The sequence below is a fragment of the Myotis nattereri genome (assembly GCF_964212035.1).
Source record: "Myotis nattereri genome assembly, chromosome: 9".
NCBI classification, from domain to species: domain Eukaryota; kingdom Metazoa; phylum Chordata; class Mammalia; order Chiroptera; family Vespertilionidae; genus Myotis; species Myotis nattereri.
Genome location: NC_138084.1, coordinates 4,170,389 through 4,187,867, shown reverse-complemented (window position 1 = coordinate 4,187,867; position 17,479 = coordinate 4,170,389). Strand labels below are relative to the sequence as shown.

General features: G+C 58.7%; 2 protein-coding genes across 2 annotated transcripts; both read right to left on the bottom strand.

Annotated features, from left to right (window-relative positions):
- Nucleotides 1-100: 100 nt before the first annotated feature.
- OTUB1 (OTU deubiquitinase, ubiquitin aldehyde binding 1) lies at nt 101-9,016 on the bottom strand. Its single transcript, XM_081099765.1, has 7 exons — nt 8,425-9,016; nt 6,874-6,935; nt 6,527-6,625; nt 1,154-1,272; nt 906-990; nt 606-800; nt 101-452 (listed from the first exon to the last, which is right to left on the bottom strand). The coding sequence occupies exons 1-7, from the start codon at nt 8,480-8,482 to the stop codon at nt 255-257; spliced, it is 816 nt and encodes a 271-aa protein (XP_080955891.1). The 5' UTR covers nt 8,483-9,016; the 3' UTR covers nt 101-254.
- A 6,893-nt stretch (nt 9,017-15,909) lies between these two features.
- Nucleotides 15,910-17,479, bottom strand: COX8A (cytochrome c oxidase subunit 8A). Its single transcript, XM_081099334.1, has 2 exons — nt 17,280-17,479; nt 15,910-16,226 (listed from the first exon to the last, which is right to left on the bottom strand). The coding sequence occupies exons 1-2, from the start codon at nt 17,391-17,393 to the stop codon at nt 16,131-16,133; spliced, it is 210 nt and encodes a 69-aa protein (XP_080955460.1). The 5' UTR covers nt 17,394-17,479; the 3' UTR covers nt 15,910-16,130.

Below are 17,479 nucleotides of genomic sequence, written 5' to 3'. Positions count from 1 at the left end.
GGACAGGTGAAAGGCCGAGAGGAACCCACCTGGGGGAGGGGTCAGCCAGACACAGAGCATCCAGGCGGGCAGCAGCAGAGCAGGGACACGCACACAGGGCTCACCACCAGCATCCCCTTTAATAAAACGTGGAAGGTTGTATGACAGGGAAGGGGGAGTGAAATATGACCATTTACAACCACACAAAAACCTCTGTACATGTCTAGTGCCTGGCAGAGGGGAGGGCAGCAGGGCAGCGGCGGGCAGAGCCAGCCCTATTTGTAGAGGATGTCGTAGTGTCCAGGCCGGTAGAGAAGGTAGACCTTGGGCTCGGAGCCCTCGGGGAAGATGTGCGGGTTGGTGGTGCCGCCCTCGCCGCGGTCCATGTACTCCACCTGGATGGAGACGTTGAGGGCCTGGGCCAGCGCGATGATGTGGATGTGATCGCTCTCCTTGCACATCGGCTCCACCTCCTGCAGCATGGGTGCAGGTCAGGGCCCGGGTCTCAGCACCCCTCCCCATGCCCCCTCTGACCCCAGGGCACTCCCCCAGGCCCTGGTGCTCCCCACCCTGAGAGGAAAGAAAAGGGAGGACCCTGAATCTGAGAAGTGAGGCGGGGGTGGCACCTGCTGGCAGAACTCCTTGACAGTCCGCCCACCCTCAATGAAGTGCTCGAAGAACTTGCTCTCCCGCTGCAGGTAGCCAGAGGTGAGCAGCCGCAGGTAGACCACCAGGTAGTCTGAGGTGCTCTGGTCGTTGAAGGAAGCCAGCAGGTCGGCTACTGAGGTCTGCTTCTCCACCTGCTCGATCAGGTCCATGAACTGCCACCGGAAGAGAGAGAGACAGGATGAGGGAGGAGATGGGTCAACCCGGCCACGGCCAGGCCACCTCCACTCTGGCCGACAGGCAGTACGGACGGGGCTCACCGTGTTGTGGAAATCCTCAATTGTGAACTCGGTGAAGCCCTGGGACACCAGGTCTTCTTTGCTCTTGGCAGACACAGCCTTGAACCTGACGGCAGGAGGGGAAGGGGGGGGCATGGGCTCCTCAGCCAACAGAGTAGGGGCGTAGCCTGTTGTCTGGCCTCAGGTGGAACTGTACCTCCTAGTCATCAAGGAGGAGGAGGGGGCCCCACACCCACCTCCTTCAGTGCCAGGGCGCCCACCCTCCTCACCTCTGCAACTCCTTGCTGTCATCCAGCAGCGCCTCCAGGTGGGAGAAGCCGAAGGCTCGGTAGAAGCAGTTCCCGTCGGGCCTGGTCTTGCGGATGTACGAGTACTTTTTGTGGAGGTCCTGCAGAAAGGCAGCCCGCCCACCCGTGCCCATCAACGTCGGCCAGAGCCAGGGCAGCCAGGAACCGCCCAACAAGGGCCACACCACAGCAGTGGCACCTGAGCTCCAAGCAGCCACCTGCCAGCCTTGGCCGCTGACTCTGGTGGCGGGAGTCACGTGGTGACCCACTGCCCAGAGCCCCCAAAGCCTCGGGAGCCACGGTGGATGTCCACCCTGGTTGCATGAGTCACCCAAGCAGTCACTAGCCGCTGGCCACACAGGCTCTACCTCCAGTGCCCAAGAGTGCCTGGGCCTGCAGGGCTGTCTGTCCTGGGCCGGTGCAGCTGTCCCGGGAATCAGGCTTTCAAACCAGGAGACCAGGCAAACTGGTTCGGGGCGGGGTGCACATCCCCCGGCCGGGGTGGGAGACAGCTCCCCTCGGCTCCTTCTCAACTCTACCCGGCGGCTCACAGGTACCACCTCCGTGTGCCGTCTTCCCGTTTCCTACCCAAACGCCATGGACTTGCTTCTGTCACTCAAACCTGCCCCACACGTGGGCCAATAGTGCTGCCTGGCAAACAGGCCTCACTCCCTGGCTTGGCCACCCTCCCCTGCTCCCTAATGGCTACTTCATACCTTCTCCACTCTCCTTAAACGGCGCCCCCCAAGACACCTCCACACTTTCCTTCCCACCCTCTCCTTGTCCTCAGACCTCACTGCCACTCCTCCTCATCCCTCTAACCCAGCCGTGGGCAAACTACGGCCCGCGGGCCAGATCCGGCCCGTTCGGCTGTTCTTTCCGGCCCGCGGAGCCGAAAGAGCGGAGGGTTCTCTTGCTCTCCCCTCCGCTCCTTCACCAGCAGCAGCGTTAGCATGGTAACGTCGGGAAACACGGCCGCAGCTCCTCCTTCTGAGTGCAGTTTAAGAACCCGTTGTGGCCCTCGAGTCAAAAAGTTTGCCCACCCCTGCTCTAACCTGTGATGGTCAGGGTCACCACCAAACCACAACACCCTTCAAGACATGGCGTGTCACCTGCCAGATGGTCACAACACATGTCCATCCACAGTGACTATCGCGCATGGCACAACCTGCTCAGGCCTGGGACAGCTTCCGCTTGTCAACTCTCTTGATGTCACCAACCTTGGGATTTAAATAGCCTTAATGTAACTCTTCCTGCCCCATCTCAGGCCTGAACTCTAATTTCAGCTCACACACCCCACTGCCTCATCTGAACTGCCTGGCAAGGCAGGTCCTCACCTCCCCGCGAGCGTGCTCCTCTCAGCCTTCCCCTCAATCAACTGCACTCCCTTTCAGCTAAAAGCCTCACGGTCACTGCCGACATCTCCCTCACGCCAACCCAACGCAGACCCTTCTCACTACTTGACCTCTCCCGCCTCCTGCTGAGCTGATCGCGAAGCTTCCATCTCAGGTCTCCTGGCCTCCACCCGCACTCAGCCTACTCACCCCAGCCACCTGAGCAACCCAGAAACCTGCCGATACCCTCATCTTCCTCTAAGTCCTTTCTCTGGTTGCAGCCCCATTTCCCACCGCCAGCTGCTCCCCGCTTGCCTCCACGTGCTCCTCAAACCACCCATGTACTCCTGCCCCGGCGGCCACAACCTACTCCTGTGCCCGTCAGTTCAATCACTCCACCACCACCGCTCGGCTACCCTGGCTTAGATCTGCCTTCCCACTAAGCGCCACGAGGGCAGGAACGTGCCAGTGGTATCATCACTATCTTCCGGGCCCAAAACTGCCCGGCCCACAGTCTGTGCTCATCAATGTTCAGACAACAGCTCACAAAGCGTACGAAGAGCCCAAATCACTGCAGCCCAGGGAGTCCCCAGAACCTGCTGAGCACTTTCCCCGGAGACGGCAGACGGAGGTGGTCCCTGTGAGCCGGCGGATAGAGCTGAGGAGGAGCCGAGGGGAGCTGTTGTTTCCCACCCCGGAGGGTAGCACCCACTATCCTACTAACCCTCAGAGAAGCCCATTTCACAGAGCAACCCAGCTCTGTTTAGGCTCTGCCATCTCTGCTTTCGGCACCTCCCTAGAAGCAAAGTTGGGCTCGGGCACAGCACAGAGTGGGGGTGTCAGTTCTCCTGCACACACAGCATGCCGACACTCGAACATTCGCTGAATGACTTGATGGGAAAGAACCCAAGACACCCCCCCGTCAATTTTACCAGGGTGGCCTAAGTGTGACAGGGAAGTCTTGAAATAAGGCCCCACTTTACTAACCAACCCGTGAGGAAGAGGAGAGACCTACGGCTGGTTAAGCCCTGGCCCCGCGCTGCGCACAGAGCTCAGCGCTGACCACCGGCACCCGCAGCACCACGCTCGCCGTGAGGCGGGGACCTCCGCCCGCGGTGCTCGGGTGCCCGGGTCACACAGCTGGAAGCGTTGAAGATGACTCCAGCCCAGGTCTGTCAGGCCCCAGGACAGGACCTTCACCTCCCAGACCTTGGGTCAATCGCAAACACCCTCAGCAAGGGTCAGAGTAGACCACAGGCCACACAGCTGGATCTGGCTTGTAGGTATTGTTTGATCCACAAAAAATTTATTTTATAAATCCTCACCCGAGGGTATTTTTCCATTGATTTTTTAGAGAAAAAGAGAAATTTGAAGAGAAACATATCAATTGGTTGCCTCCTGCACAGGGCCCGGGCCAGAGAGGAGCCTGCAACCTAGGTACATGCCTTTGACTGGAATTGAACCTGGGACCCTTCGGTCCGCGATGTTCTAGCCACTGAGCCAAACCAGCTAGGCCAGTGATGGCGAACCTATGACACGCGTGTCAGAGGTGACACGCGAACTCATTTTTTTGGTTGATTTTTCTTTGTTAAATGACATTTTAAATATCCTATCTAATAAAAGAGAAACATGGTAATTGGCGTACGACTGCTACCCTTCCCACTGGCTAATCAGCACGATATGCAAATTAACTGTCAGCCAAGATGGCAGCCGGCAGCCAGGCAGCTTGAAACTAACATGAGGCTTGCTTACTTCAGTGATGGAGGAAACCAACGTTCCCCTTCCCCACCGGCCTTGCCTTGCCGGCCTCTGAGCCTGCAGTCTGAAACATTGTAATAAATATAGAAGATAAAAAAAAAACCCAGAAACCAGCTTTCAGTGAGCCTGGATCTCAGAGCTGGAGTTGATACAGTGTCTCGATTATAGAACCCAGCAGAGGCCTCAGAGCTGGAGCCAGAGCTAAAGCTGTCCCAGAATAAAAAAAAAAAAAAAAAAAAAAAGAGCAGTTGGGAGCTTCAGTCACCCATGAGCCTGAAAACAGCCCTCAGCCCCTCACCCAGACTGGCCAGGCACCCCAGTGGGGACCCCCACCCTGATCCAGGACACCCTTCAGGGTAAACCAGCCAGCCCCACCCATGCACCAGGCCTCTATCCTATATAGGAAAGGGGTAATATGCCTCCCAGCACCAGGATCAGCAAAGCCTGGACTGTGAGAGCCCTGGACTGTGAGAGGGATGTCCACCTGCTGGCTTAGGCCCAATCCCTGGGCCTAAGCCAGCAGGCAGACATTCCCCAAGGGGTCCCGGACTGTGAAAAGGTGCAGGCCAGACTAAGGGACCCTCCACCCCAGTGCACCAATCTTGTGCACCAGGCCTCTAGTATAAAATAAATATCAAAAATATACATCTTTGTTTTACTATGATTGCAAATATCAAAAAGTTTCTATATGTGACACGGCACCAGAGTTAAGTTAGGGTTTTTCAAAATGCTGACACAACGAGCTGAAAAGGTTCGCCATCACTGAGCTAGGGCAATCCACACATAACATTTTAACCCTTTGCGGTCGTATTAAATTTGGACATGGGTGTCGTACTGGTCGGAATTAATTTCCGTTGAAAGAGCAGTGATACATAACATGCAAGATTATGAAGGATAAACAAGATTTATTGATTCTTTTTTGGAACTACGTCACTACTAGTAGAATCACTACAAACGTTATCACTTTCTACGTCAGAGTCAGTATTCAAGGTGCCAAAATAAAACTCTTCATCGTTACTTTCAGATTTGCAGTACACTTCTTTCGGTAACTTTCTTTTTGCCATTTTGGAGGACTATTTTGAAATATCTTAACAAGCGAGAATGCCTAACTACAGTTAAACGTAATTTGTAAAGCTTTATTTGAAATTCTGCAAAGTATCTCCGAAGCTTGTTGATTTCTTCACTCTCAAAAGGCGACTGACTCGCCACGGTGTTTTGCATGGCGAGTGTGGAACGACCGCGTTTGTTTATATTGAGTTTCGATATCTCCGATTTGTCGGGGCAATGTTTTGGTTTGTGACAAGGTCGCTTAAACACTTAAGAGCTTTCAGAGAAATTAGGAACTGATACATGAATGAACAGAGTTAAGATTCGTACGGTTCCTTGCTGTGGTGGCTGAGAGCAGACATACGACCGGAACGGTAAAAAAGCTTTGGTGGCTGAGAGTAGACAAATGACCGCAAAGGGTTAAATGTGAACTACCTGCCAACTGTCAGGAACCTGGAGATTTCATACCAAAATAATTTCCGGCTTCTCTTGGGAAAACAGATCTGGCAACAACAGAGTGACGGCCACGGTCACTCCCGCTGGCCAGGTGCTTCCACTCCCTGCCCGTCTGACTCAGAGCTGCGCTGCCCATATTCACCGCTTGACCGCCCACCTTCAATCACCTGGGTTACCAGCGTGGCTCTGACGTGGAGAGCCCCAAAGACCCCTCCTCTCTGATAGAAGGTTCTAAGCATCTCTGCTCTTTAGGGGGAGGTGGGAGGAGTAGCACTTACTAAACCCCAGGCTGTGTCAATGGTCACTGTTTACACAGACCTACTGCCACATCTCAACCTCCCAGCTCACAGAGTGAGTGGTTAAGGGACTTACCTGTTTGTAAACGAAGCAGCAGAACCTGGCACAAAGGTCTGTAGCCTCCACCCCCAGTCCATTCGGCCCCACTGTGAGCACTGAGATCATAATGCCCCACAAGCCTCTCTCCCCCTCACACTGCCCTCAACACCTGGGCCCACACTGACTTCAGCCCAACTCACAGACAGGAAGCCAGAGGCGGGAAAGGGCCTGCCAAGGACACAGCTGCTGTGTGGCAAAGTCAGGATTTAAATCCAGGTCCTTTGATTCCAGCAGCCAGAGCTCCCCCAACACTCTACCCTCTAAGAGGCCAGGCCCAGCAAGGAGCGTGTCTGACGTAGGCCAGCTCCTGCTCCTGCTCCCGCTCCCACCCCCACGCCTCCCGCCCGCACAGCTGGGCTCCCACCTTGATCTTCTGTTGGTAGATGTTGTCGTCCTCAGCATACTCCTTGTACAGGACCGAGAGCTCCAGCCGCTCCGAGACCAGGGGGTTCTGCACCGCAATCTGCAGAGGGCGGGGAACCATCACGCTCTGGCAGGCGGCAGCCAGAGCACCTACACCTAAAGGAAGGCGCCGGGCCAGTCACCCAGCGGCGGTGACAGACCCCCCTCCACACCCCGCCCGAAGGCACCCAGGATCTAGCGCAGCTTGCAGAGGAAAGGGCTTCCAAAGCAGAGAAAAGCAACAGGCCTCAGACCCAGCCGATGCATCCCCATAACAGGGCCGCTGGCCACAGCCCCTCAGCCCCTCACCTCTTGTTGAATTCGGTCCTGCTGAGCCATGATGGCTTCATCATAGGCAAGACAGTTAACACCTGGAAGAAGGAAGCAGCCACGGATTACGGGGGCCTGGCCAGCTCCACCCCAGGCCCTGGACCGAGGACAAGAGCAGCCAGGAGGGCGGCTTAGCATCTTACCCCCTGTCCCACCCACGGTGTCCCCTGGCCAAGCCCTTCCCCTCCGAGGCCCTCGTTTTCTCATATTTGACATGCAGGGCATAGGTGACCACCCCAGGGTGTGTCCCCAGCCTCGACACCCAGCAGCCGGGAGCGCTCGGGCCGGGCGGGCGGGGTCCCCTGGGAAAGAGGCGGCGGCGGCAGAGGCTGGGCTGGGCCTGGGCTGGACGGGAGCTTCCCGGGCGCCCGCACTTGCTCGGCCCGCCCTTCCTCCTCCCGTGCACCCTTTTTTACTTAGTTTTATTGATAAGGTCAGAGATGTCTCCCATCCCCCAGCCCCTGCCCGCCCACCAGTCCTGTGTATTCCAGCGCCCACTTTACAGGTAAAACCAACGCCCAAGGTCACCGCTAGCGAAGACGGGAGCCCAGTTGCCGACCCCAGGTGAGCGCTGCAGTCCCGCTCCGGGCGCCTCGCTGCAGGGCTCGCTCCCCCACGTCATCGGGGGGCGGGGGGGGGGGGGGTGCCCGCGGGGCTCTCCGAGTCTGGTCCTGGCTCCTCCTCAACTTCCGGGGCCCCGAACCAGCCCTCCGGGCCGGGGCTCCCGGGGCTGTCCCTCCCTGCGCCGCTAAGACGGGGGGCGCTAACTGTGGAGGCCGGGGCCGGTGCCTGGGTGTCCGGGTCCGCAGCCGGGCCTCGGCCCGTCCCCTCGCTGCCCGCAAAGGCGCTGCCCCTCCCACCCCAGGGACTGACTAGTTTCCAGGGCCGAGCTCGTGAGTGAAAACGGAGAGAGGGGCACCATTTTGAAAGGCCCGACTCCTCCGAGGGCTAAGGGAACAATGGCCGGCCGGGACAGGGCCGCGAGGCCGGAAGGGGGGGCGCTCCGGGGAGGGCGGCGGCCGCCCCGGACCCACGCCCGCCATCGCGCACGCCCCCCGCGCCCGCAGCAGCCCCGCGGCCGCCCGGCCCTTTGTGCCCCGCGGCCCGTGTAACGCGACGCCGCCCGGGCGCCGGCCGCTCGGAGAGGGCGGGCGAGCGGCGGCCCGACCTAGGCCGCGGCCTCACGGCCAGGACCCGGCGGCGGGCAGCGGCCCCGGGAGCGGGGGGCCGGCGGGGGCCGGCGGGGGAGGAGGCGGGGCGGCCCAGGCCCCGCCCCGGGTGCGCGCAAAGGGAAGGGCCCCCGCCCGGCCGGGGGTCGCAGCGGCGGCTCCGTCTATTGTGAGGGGGAGGGGAGGGGAGGGGAGGGAGAGAGGAGGGGAAGGGATGGGAGGGGAGGGGAGGCGGCGGAGAAAAGGGCCGTTCGCGCGCCTCGTCCTCGCCGCCGGCCGCCCCGCCCCCCGCCGCCTCGGGAGCCGGCCGCCCCGCATCGCCCCGCTGGCCCCGGCCGGCCGGTCCTCCCGGAGTCCGTACCTTCGGCGTCGCTGCCCAGCGGCTCCTGCTTCTGCTGCTGAGGTTCCTCCGCCGCCATCTTTAAACAGCGCCGCACTGCCGACCGCTTCCGGGTTACCAGTTGGCCTCCGCCCGGAAGAGAGCCCCTCCTCGTGACCCCTCCCTGGCAACGCCTCTAGCAACGGGGTCCCCTGAGGCCGGGCCCGGAGGCGCCGCCGCGCACCTGCCGGCCGGAGGGGCCTGTTCCCGGGACTTGGGTTGCGCCCCCGAGAGGAGGAGGGAGGGGAGAGGGACCCGCCGAGCCGGCTGCCTGCGGGGGCCCCGGGCTCGGGCGGCGATGGCGGGCGGAGCGCCTGGCAGAGGAGACACGCTCGCGGCAGCCTCCTCTCCGCGGGCTTTTCCTGCTTCGGGCGGGGAGGCCCCGGCGCCGGGCCAGCTCCCGGGACCCAGCTCCGGAGCCGGCGCCTCTGGTTAAGGGAAAGGCGAGTCTTGGTGAAAGCGGGGGCTTCCGGTCGGGCATCATCCCCAGGAGGGGCCACTGGCCGGGCAGGGGCAGCCGGCCCATGCCGCTCTCATCATTGATGTTCTCTCTCTCCCTCTCCTTTCCTCCCTGAAATCAATGGAAATATATATATATATATATATATAAAAGCAGGGCGTTAATAAAAATGAAAAACAGATGCAGTGGTTCTCAACCTTCCTAATGCCGGGGCCCTTTAATACAGTTCCTCATGTGGTGACCCCCAACCATAAAATTGTTTTCGTTGCTACTTCATAACTGTGATTTTGCTACTGTAAACAATATGTAATTATATGTTTCCCGATGGTCTTAGGCGACCCCTGTGAAAGGGCCGTTCGACCACCCAAAGGGTCGCGACCCACAGGTTGAGAACCGCTGGATTAGTGGCTGCCAGGGCTTAAGGAAGGAGTGGGGGCCGGAGGAAAGTGAGTGTGGTTGTAAAAAGGAAACGAGATGAAACATTCTGTATCTTTCTTTTTAGTCTATTGTATTTTTTTAATATTTTTTTTATTGATTTCAGAGAGAGAGAGAGAAAGCATCAATGATTCGACTGCTTCCTGCAAACCCCTCAGGGGGGACTGAACCCACAGCCCTGGGCACGTGCCCCAACTGGGATTGAACCAGCACCCGTTCGGTGCACTGGTGATGCCCAAACGAGCCACATCGGCCAGGGCTTTAGCGTGTTTTTATTGATTTCTTTTAGAGAGAGGATGGGAGAAAGAGAAACCGACCAATTCATACACACTCTGCCCCTGACCAATCTGAATTCACAACCTGGGCATGTGCTCTGGCTGGGAATCAAACCAGTGACCTTTGGCCTGGCCTATTTTACTCAGTGATTAGAGCGTCAACCCTCAAAGGGTCACTGGTTTGATTCCCTGGTCAAGGGCATATACTTTGGTAGAAGGTTCAATCCCCAGCCACAGTAGGGCGCCAGTAGGAGGCAACCAATCGATGTTTCTCTCTCTCTCTCTCTCTCTCTCTCTCTCTCTCTCTCTCTCTCTTTCCTCCCTTACCCACTCTCTTCCACTCTCTAAAAATCAACGGAAAAAATCTCTTCACTCCTTGGGTGAGAACTTTTTAAAATATATTTTTATTGATTTCCGAGAGGAAGGGAGAGAGATAGACACTTCAATGATGAGACAGATTTATTGAATGGCTGCCTCCTGCAGGCTCCCTATTGGGGATCCAGCCCACAACCTGGGCATGTGCCCTTGACCTGAATCGAACCCGGGACCCTTCAGTCTGCAGGCCGATGCTCTATCCACTGAGCCACACTGGCGAGGGCTGGGTGAGGATTTTTTTTTTTTAAGTGACCTTTCAGTTCCCAGGATGATGCTCAACCAACTGAGCCACACTGGCCAGGGCAAAACACTCTGTATCTAACTGTATATGAATATCCTAGTATATGCTGTATTACAGTTTTGCAAAATGTTACTAATGGAGGAAACTGGGTAAAGGCACACAGGATGCTCCTGTGCAGTCTGTTAAAACTGCCTGTGACCTCATTGTAACTAATAAAAAGGTTACGAAGTGGCCCAGTCCGGGCGTGTTGCTCATTGGTTGAGCATTGGCCCATGAACCAAGAGTCCCCGGTTGGCTTTTGAGCTCAATCCCCAGTAGATTGCTTTCGAAGGGCAGCTGATGGATGTTTCTTCCTCTCTCCCTCTCCCTCTCTCTCTCAAATCAATTAAAGCATATATATAATCTTGAAAGGTTACGAAGCGGTAAGGCCTTGGATGCTGAAGCTGTCAGGCGATCGCCTGGGGCTCTGGCCCCTGCCTTCTGCAGGACGGTGCAGTAGTGGTCTTTTAGCCTCGGGAGCTGTGCCCCAGTCCCAGGCAGACCCCTCCGCTGGTGACAGTGCGGGAGCGGAATGTGACCGAACGTGTTCATGAGCTCTGTCCCGTCCTGGAGCTGGTGCGCGGGTGCCTGGGCTCACCACACAGCCCCAGCGACCTCCCCACAGCAACACTCAAAAGTCAAACCTGTGTCCCAGAAACATGGCAAATTCCTTACTGGGTCATTGAGCCTTGGGGTTTCTTCCAAAGTCAAGAAAGCAAAGGATCCACCCAATCTGGACCCTATGCCTACCAAACTGTGCATTCCTTTTCCAGATTTTAACACAATCTGTAACTGCCTGTGAGCTCTTAAGTCAATAGAAGAGAATTGATATTCTGTGAAGAGCTAGTAAAACAGTTGATGACAAAAACATAATTAGGCTTTACTAAAGCTTGAAGCCTAATGTTTTGTCATCAACTATCTTACTAGCTCTTGAAAACAGGTATAAGACAACTCCTACCCCCTCCTCCCTTACTTCAAGGGGGGAGTCTGTGATGAGAGGGAGAATGGGGGGGGGGGGCTGAGGTTGGGACTAATGGTCAGGACAGGGAGCACCGCTGCTCTGGAGTCAGAAGGAATCCCCGTGCTACACGGACGGCCAGCGCCTCCCTCGCAAGGGCCTGGGGCTTGAAGAACAAACCCCCGCCCCCATGTACAAAGGGCCTGTAAATGGGGGTTCTTTCTCCAACCTGCTGCCCTCCCTCCTTGTCAAGCAGAACAGCGAGCAGGAAACTGGCCCAGGGTACCCAGCTTTATTTTTTAATTGATTTTAGAGAGAGGAAGGGAGAGAAACATCAATGTAGAAACATCGATCGGACAGGGGATGGAACCCTCAACCGGGGTATGTGCCTGACCAGGAATCAAACCCCCGCCTTCTGGTGCACAGGTGATGGTCCAACCGGGACACCAGCCAGGGTGCAGGGGGCTCGAGTTCTGCCCCCTCTTTTCCATGTCCATCTCTTTTGTGGTGAAGAACTGCTCTTACCCTCGTTCCATGGTAAATGTTACTTTTACCATCTTAGGGTTTCGGTTCTCTACCTGAAGCATCTACAGCCCACCGCACATTTGCCAGGAGTCACCAGCATAGCTCCACTCCCTCTGCCTCCCAGTGTGCCAACCCAGAAACGCCCAGCGCTGCAGCCCCTGGCTGGCGAGGTCTGCAGTGCAACAGGCAGCACTGGTGGCAGGGCTCAGGCTGCTGTTGGACAGTCACCAAGGCGACAGGCAGCAGCCCAGGCTTGCCTTCCCACAGCAGACACGGCGCAGGTGCCGCCTCACAGCCGGCTGGCTCGCAGTGTGCCTGCACCCCCGTCCATGCCAGCTGGATTGTCGGGTGGAGGGAGAGGCGACGCCGCACCAGGACCCAGGGACTGGGAAACCTTGGTCTCAGAGTTTACTGAATGGCACAGGCCCCAGGGGCCACATGGCTGCCAGGCCCCCTCCATTCCTCCCGCCTCCAGGGAAGAGGCCTGGCAGCAAGGACATGGCATGGGCCGTGGGAGGGCCTCACAGGAAGGCCGTGGCCAGGAAGAGCCTCCGCGGTGAGCCAAAGATGAGGGATCGGTGACCCTTTCCAAGGCCGGCTTGAAGAGTGGGGGCATGCCTGGCCCCACATGAACCTCAGGAACCCACAGGCTCCATAGGCAGCGGCTCCAAAAGCAGAGAGGCCAGCCCGATGCCGCGGGGCAGGGCGGGATGCGGGATGCGCAGGCTGCCGGCTGGGCTGATACTCACCTGCAGGGTCCGGGCCACCTAAGGCAAAAGGCAAGAGAGAGCGCCCCGCCCAGTCTCACACCACCCACACTCAAGTAAACACCCTACATCCCAGCACATCTCAAGTCTGCGAGGGTCCAGTCCGCTGGTGCCGGCCGCTCCGGGGAGGGCCTCCACGCCCCGAACCAGGAGGTGCATTCGTTGCCTAATTGCTACCATCGACCAACCCCACACACCTGGCGGCTTACAGCACAAATGTACGACTTCACAGTCCTAGAGGTCAGAGGCTAGAGGTCCGGTCCGGGTTCCACCGGACAGAAAGGATACATGTCTGCTGGCGGCGTTCCTTCCGGGAGCTCTGACGGAGCATCTGCTTCCCCCGCCGCAGCTTGTCGGCAGAACCCAGCTGCTGCTGCAGGATGAGGTGTCCTGCTCCTGCCGGCTGCACGGAGGGCTGCTCCCAGGTCCCGGAGGTCGGAGGTCGCTGTGTGCCTTGGCTCCCGGCTCACTCTCTCCACCTTCAAAGCCAGCACGGCAGCAGGCAGGCGGGCAGAGTCCGCCCGAAAGGACCTTTTTCCGCCTTCCTTGTCCATCGTCCCCCATAAGGATTACACTAGGCCCATCGGATCCTCTTCCACTTCAACACGCTTAATTTTAGTCACATCTGCGGAGTCCCCTTTGCCATGTAAAGTGACCTATTCAGATTCCAGGGCTGCCCTAACCGGTTTGGCTCAATGGATAGAGCGTCGGCCTGCAGACTCAAGGGTCCCAGATTCAGTTCTGATCAAGGGCATGTACGTTGGCTGCGGGCACATCCCCAGTAGGGGGCGTGCAGGAGGCAGCTGATCGATGTTTCTCGCTCATCGATGTTTCTCTCTATCCTTCTCCCTTCCTCTCTGTAAAAAATCAATAAAATATATTAAAAAGAAAACAGATTCCAGGGCTCAGGACCTGGACATCTTTGGGAGGCCACAATTCTGCTGGTCACACACCTTAATTTAAAATCATGAACAGTGAGGCTCAGAGAGGCTAAGCGACGTGCCCTCTGTCACACAGTAAATGGCCAAACCAGGCCTCAAAACCAGGCCTCCCAGCCCCGTTCTTGACATAGTATCGGCCAGGACCGCAGCCTCCCCGCACCCAGCATGCACACCATGCAGACACCATCCTCCAGACTCAGGCCCCCGCAGACAGACACAGGAAATGCTGGTGGGGAGGACAGGGAGCCGGGTTTCTCTGCAGGGGGTGGGAGGGACGCTGAAAGGTGACCAGGCTTCAGGCCTAGAACCACACTAAGAACCAAAGGGAGAATGGGGCTCAGCATGCCCGGTCACTCGCGTCCACTCGCATCCACCCCCGTGTGACCCTGCCCACATCCACACGTGCCACGGGCCCGGCAGCTGTGGGAGACAGGGGCCGAGGAGCTGCCGGGGTCGATCAGGGCTCTCAGGCCAGGGCTCTGAAGGACTTGCCTGTAACCACTTGCTTCTCGTCCACTGGCGCCGTGGCCTGAGATGTGCAGCTTTGGGCTGGAGTGGTCCTGCTAGGACCGGGGAGTGAGGACACCCAGTCAAAACCCTTGGCAGGACAGTGGAGTTACCCCAGACACCTCTCCTGTCCTGGGGTCACATTCTTGCCACATGGCAGCCCGTGGCCTCATGTGTCCACAGCAACCTGAGCTCGCAGCTCAGAACCTCCAGAACCATCCAGCACGGCCAGGGGTGAACTGAGGAGGGGGTGGAGGATTAAAGCAGACAGATAAGAGAATACAGTTGGGACCAGGTGGATCCTGCCTGGGTGAGGACATAGCGAAGCTTTATTTTATAGTCAGATCACACAAAGCAAAGCAAGGGGAGCAGTCAACATGTTTACATGTTCTTGTGAGTTTCAAATCTATTTCCTCACTCAAGCCCTGTTTTGGCAGCACTTGCCGCACCTCCCACAGCCCATTAGCCACCTAGGAACAAGGGAGGACTGTAAGCTCAGGCTTCATTGTGCTAGGAGGGCTGCCCCCCAAGCTGGGACTTGTATGTGGCTCTGCCACAGGCCAGCCTGAGGCTGACCCTATAGCCGCTCCCTACAGCCTCCCGGAGTGAGGCAGGGGACAGGGGTGACCCCGTTGTTTGGGAGGTGACAGCCATGAGCTCCCTCCCCCCAAAGACAAGGGAGCTGTTGAGGAACCTGCGGTGCCAGGCAGATGCTCCTCCCTCAGCACCCAGCCTGGCTTAGGTCAGCCCCTCAGATCCTACATCCCACTCCCCTGGCCAGTACCCCACCCTGTGAACACCTCCCAGCATTCAAGGCCCTGCCCCTCAGGCCCAGACACAGGCTGGCCTGCTGGCAACAAGGCTTTTAGGAGGCAGCAACCACTCCTCACCCCTCAGGGAGGAGCCATGGGCACTGGGCCCCCCAGGCATCACTGGACACCACACAAAGAGGCCAGGAAAGATTAGACAAAAGGGAGAGCAGGGTTCATCCTGAGCTTCTGTCAGCACAGATCAGGAAACGAGCCCTGCCCAAGAGGGTTTGGGGAGATGTGTTCTGACACCCAGGGCCCTTCAGCTTTAACTGGCAGCTCTGCCCTCCATCCTGCCCAGAAGTCCTGGCAGCAGCTCCACAGGGAGCACTGAACCTGTGTCTGTTCAGAATCACCCGGAGCAAGGGACCCCGGCAGAGAGAATGCAAAGGAGGCGAAAGCTGCCCTCCAGGTGGGGACAGCCGTCTGAGGGTTCCTTCCAGACACCGGAAGTCAGGATCCCAGCTCAGTGTGGACGTTTCCCAGCTAAGGCGGCCCCCCCAGCCCCCCAGGAAGGGCCCTAGGGATGGAGGAGCAGCAACTCCCCAAGCAGAGAAGGGACAGAGAAGCGCAGGGAGAAGCCAGCCGGCCCATAAGCACTTACGGATGTAGCGATAGAAGGTAAGGGCCCTGGAGCGGACCTAAAAAAGCAAGACACTGTCCAGTCCCCCCACCAGGAAGGACATTGCCACCTGAGAAATGGTTGGAGCTCCGACTGCGGGCAGGGAAGGCTGGCCCCACGGGAAAGAGGCCTCCAGCAGCAGAGCTGGCCCCAGTGGGACACACACACACACACACACACACACACGCACACACGCATGCACACACACACACACACACACACGGCCTTGAGCTTGGCACAACCAAGGGAGCTAGAGAAGGTGAGCACAAACGGCTGCCCGACAACAACAGTGTTTGTTTTCCCAAGTGAAAACCTTTCAACACAGGAAAGCATGGGAAGGAAGGAGCCCTCCCAGACCGCAGGGGGAGTGGCTGGGCACCCAGGACCCACCACGCCATCAGCCAGCCGGGACATGAGGCCAGGCGGGCCCCCTTCTCCACACCCCCACCCAACACCAGCCTCAGCTCAATATGGAGGCAGAAGCCCAGGGGAAGGCACGATGAGTTTCTGAAGCATGATTTACATAGACTTTATTGTTCCGAGGTGGGTCCTACCCAGCAGGCCTTATACACTGAATTACATGGTCCCATGATCACAAGGGAGAAATCAAGAGGTCATATTGCAGAAGGGGCCACTGTCGCTGAAGGACATGCTCCAGGGGAGGCGGCCAGGAATGCGGCAGACATGATCAGGGCAGGCGGGCGGTCTGGTCCCAGGGGCGGGAGCACAGCCCCTCACTCCCGCTTCTTGTAGCTCTCCAGGTGCGAGAGCACCCAGCCCGACGGCCCCAGGATGCACAGGAAGCAGGAGGTGAGCCCAATGACGACATCCTGCACGGAGCACAAGGAAGGAAGCCCCACAGTAAGAAACGGCCCAGGATCCGGATGCCTGAGCAGCTTCCCAGGCAGCAGAAAGCCCCCCTCGTGGAGTGAAGGTTCAGGCTGCAGGGGAGGAACACGGCAGGTCCAAGGCCCACTCCAGGCCCTGAGGTCAAGGGTCAGACATGGAAGGGGGGCGGGGCAGCCTGGGTTAGAATCCATGGAGAAATCCACCACCAGGTGATCAAGTGAAGGAACAAGAAGGAGGATGTAACCCCGTTTATAGCTGCGGCTGGGACCCAGGAACCTCACCTGGGCTGATAACTAAAAATGCAACACCCCCCACCCCCCCCCCCCCCGCCACCCCTGCCGTCCTGCCTTAGACACCCCGCTCCTCCCCCTCCCTCCCAGGACCCAGGCACCCCCGGGGCCAGGGGATCAGGCTTGTTTCAGCCATTTCCACATTCCCTGTCGCTAAGATGCTGCTGTTTTGACAAGTCAATGCGCTGCTCCTAAATCTCCGTCCCCTCAGCCGGAAATGGAGCTCAGGCCTTTCTTCTTGGGTCCGGGCAGGACTGATGGGACCCGCACAGCAGTCTGGGCGCAGTGCCTGGCCCCAGCAATGCCGGCTGCAGCCATTATCACTACGATCTCCTCCATCGCAGCGACCTCCCAGGCCTGCGAGCCTGGATGCAGGGCTGGCACTCAGGGCCGGCCTGCCATTGACGCAATGGGTAACGCGCCCAACAGGAGGAAGCTGTCAGTCAGGTTAACCCCCCACGTTTCCTGGGACTGCAGACACCTGTTGGGGTCCTCTTGCCCCCCTTCCCTAACAATCAGTAGCGGTAGCAACTACTACCCGCGCTGCAGTGGACAGGCACCCCCAGGGACCGACCGGCAGGCTGTGGCCCGAAATCCTGGGGCGGACTGCCCGACGGGGGCCCGGGCCGTCCCCTGCGCCCTCAGACCGGCCCCCACCCGCACTGCAGCTCGGGCCACACAGCGAGGCGCGCGGGGCAGGCCCCGCAGAGCCGCGAGGCGAGCGGCCTCCCGCCCGCTGCTCACCAGGGTGCCGAGCTGCTCCCGCGGAGGCTTGGAATGCACGTGGGCGCGCGGCACCAGGAGCCGCCGGGCCGGGCCAGCGAGGCCCCGCAGCAGGAGCGGCGTCAGCGGAGACATGACCGCGCGGAACGCACTGCAGACGGCGGCCAGGCGGAGCCCAAGGTCGGAGAGTCAGAATGGCTGCCCGGAACTTCCGGAGCAGG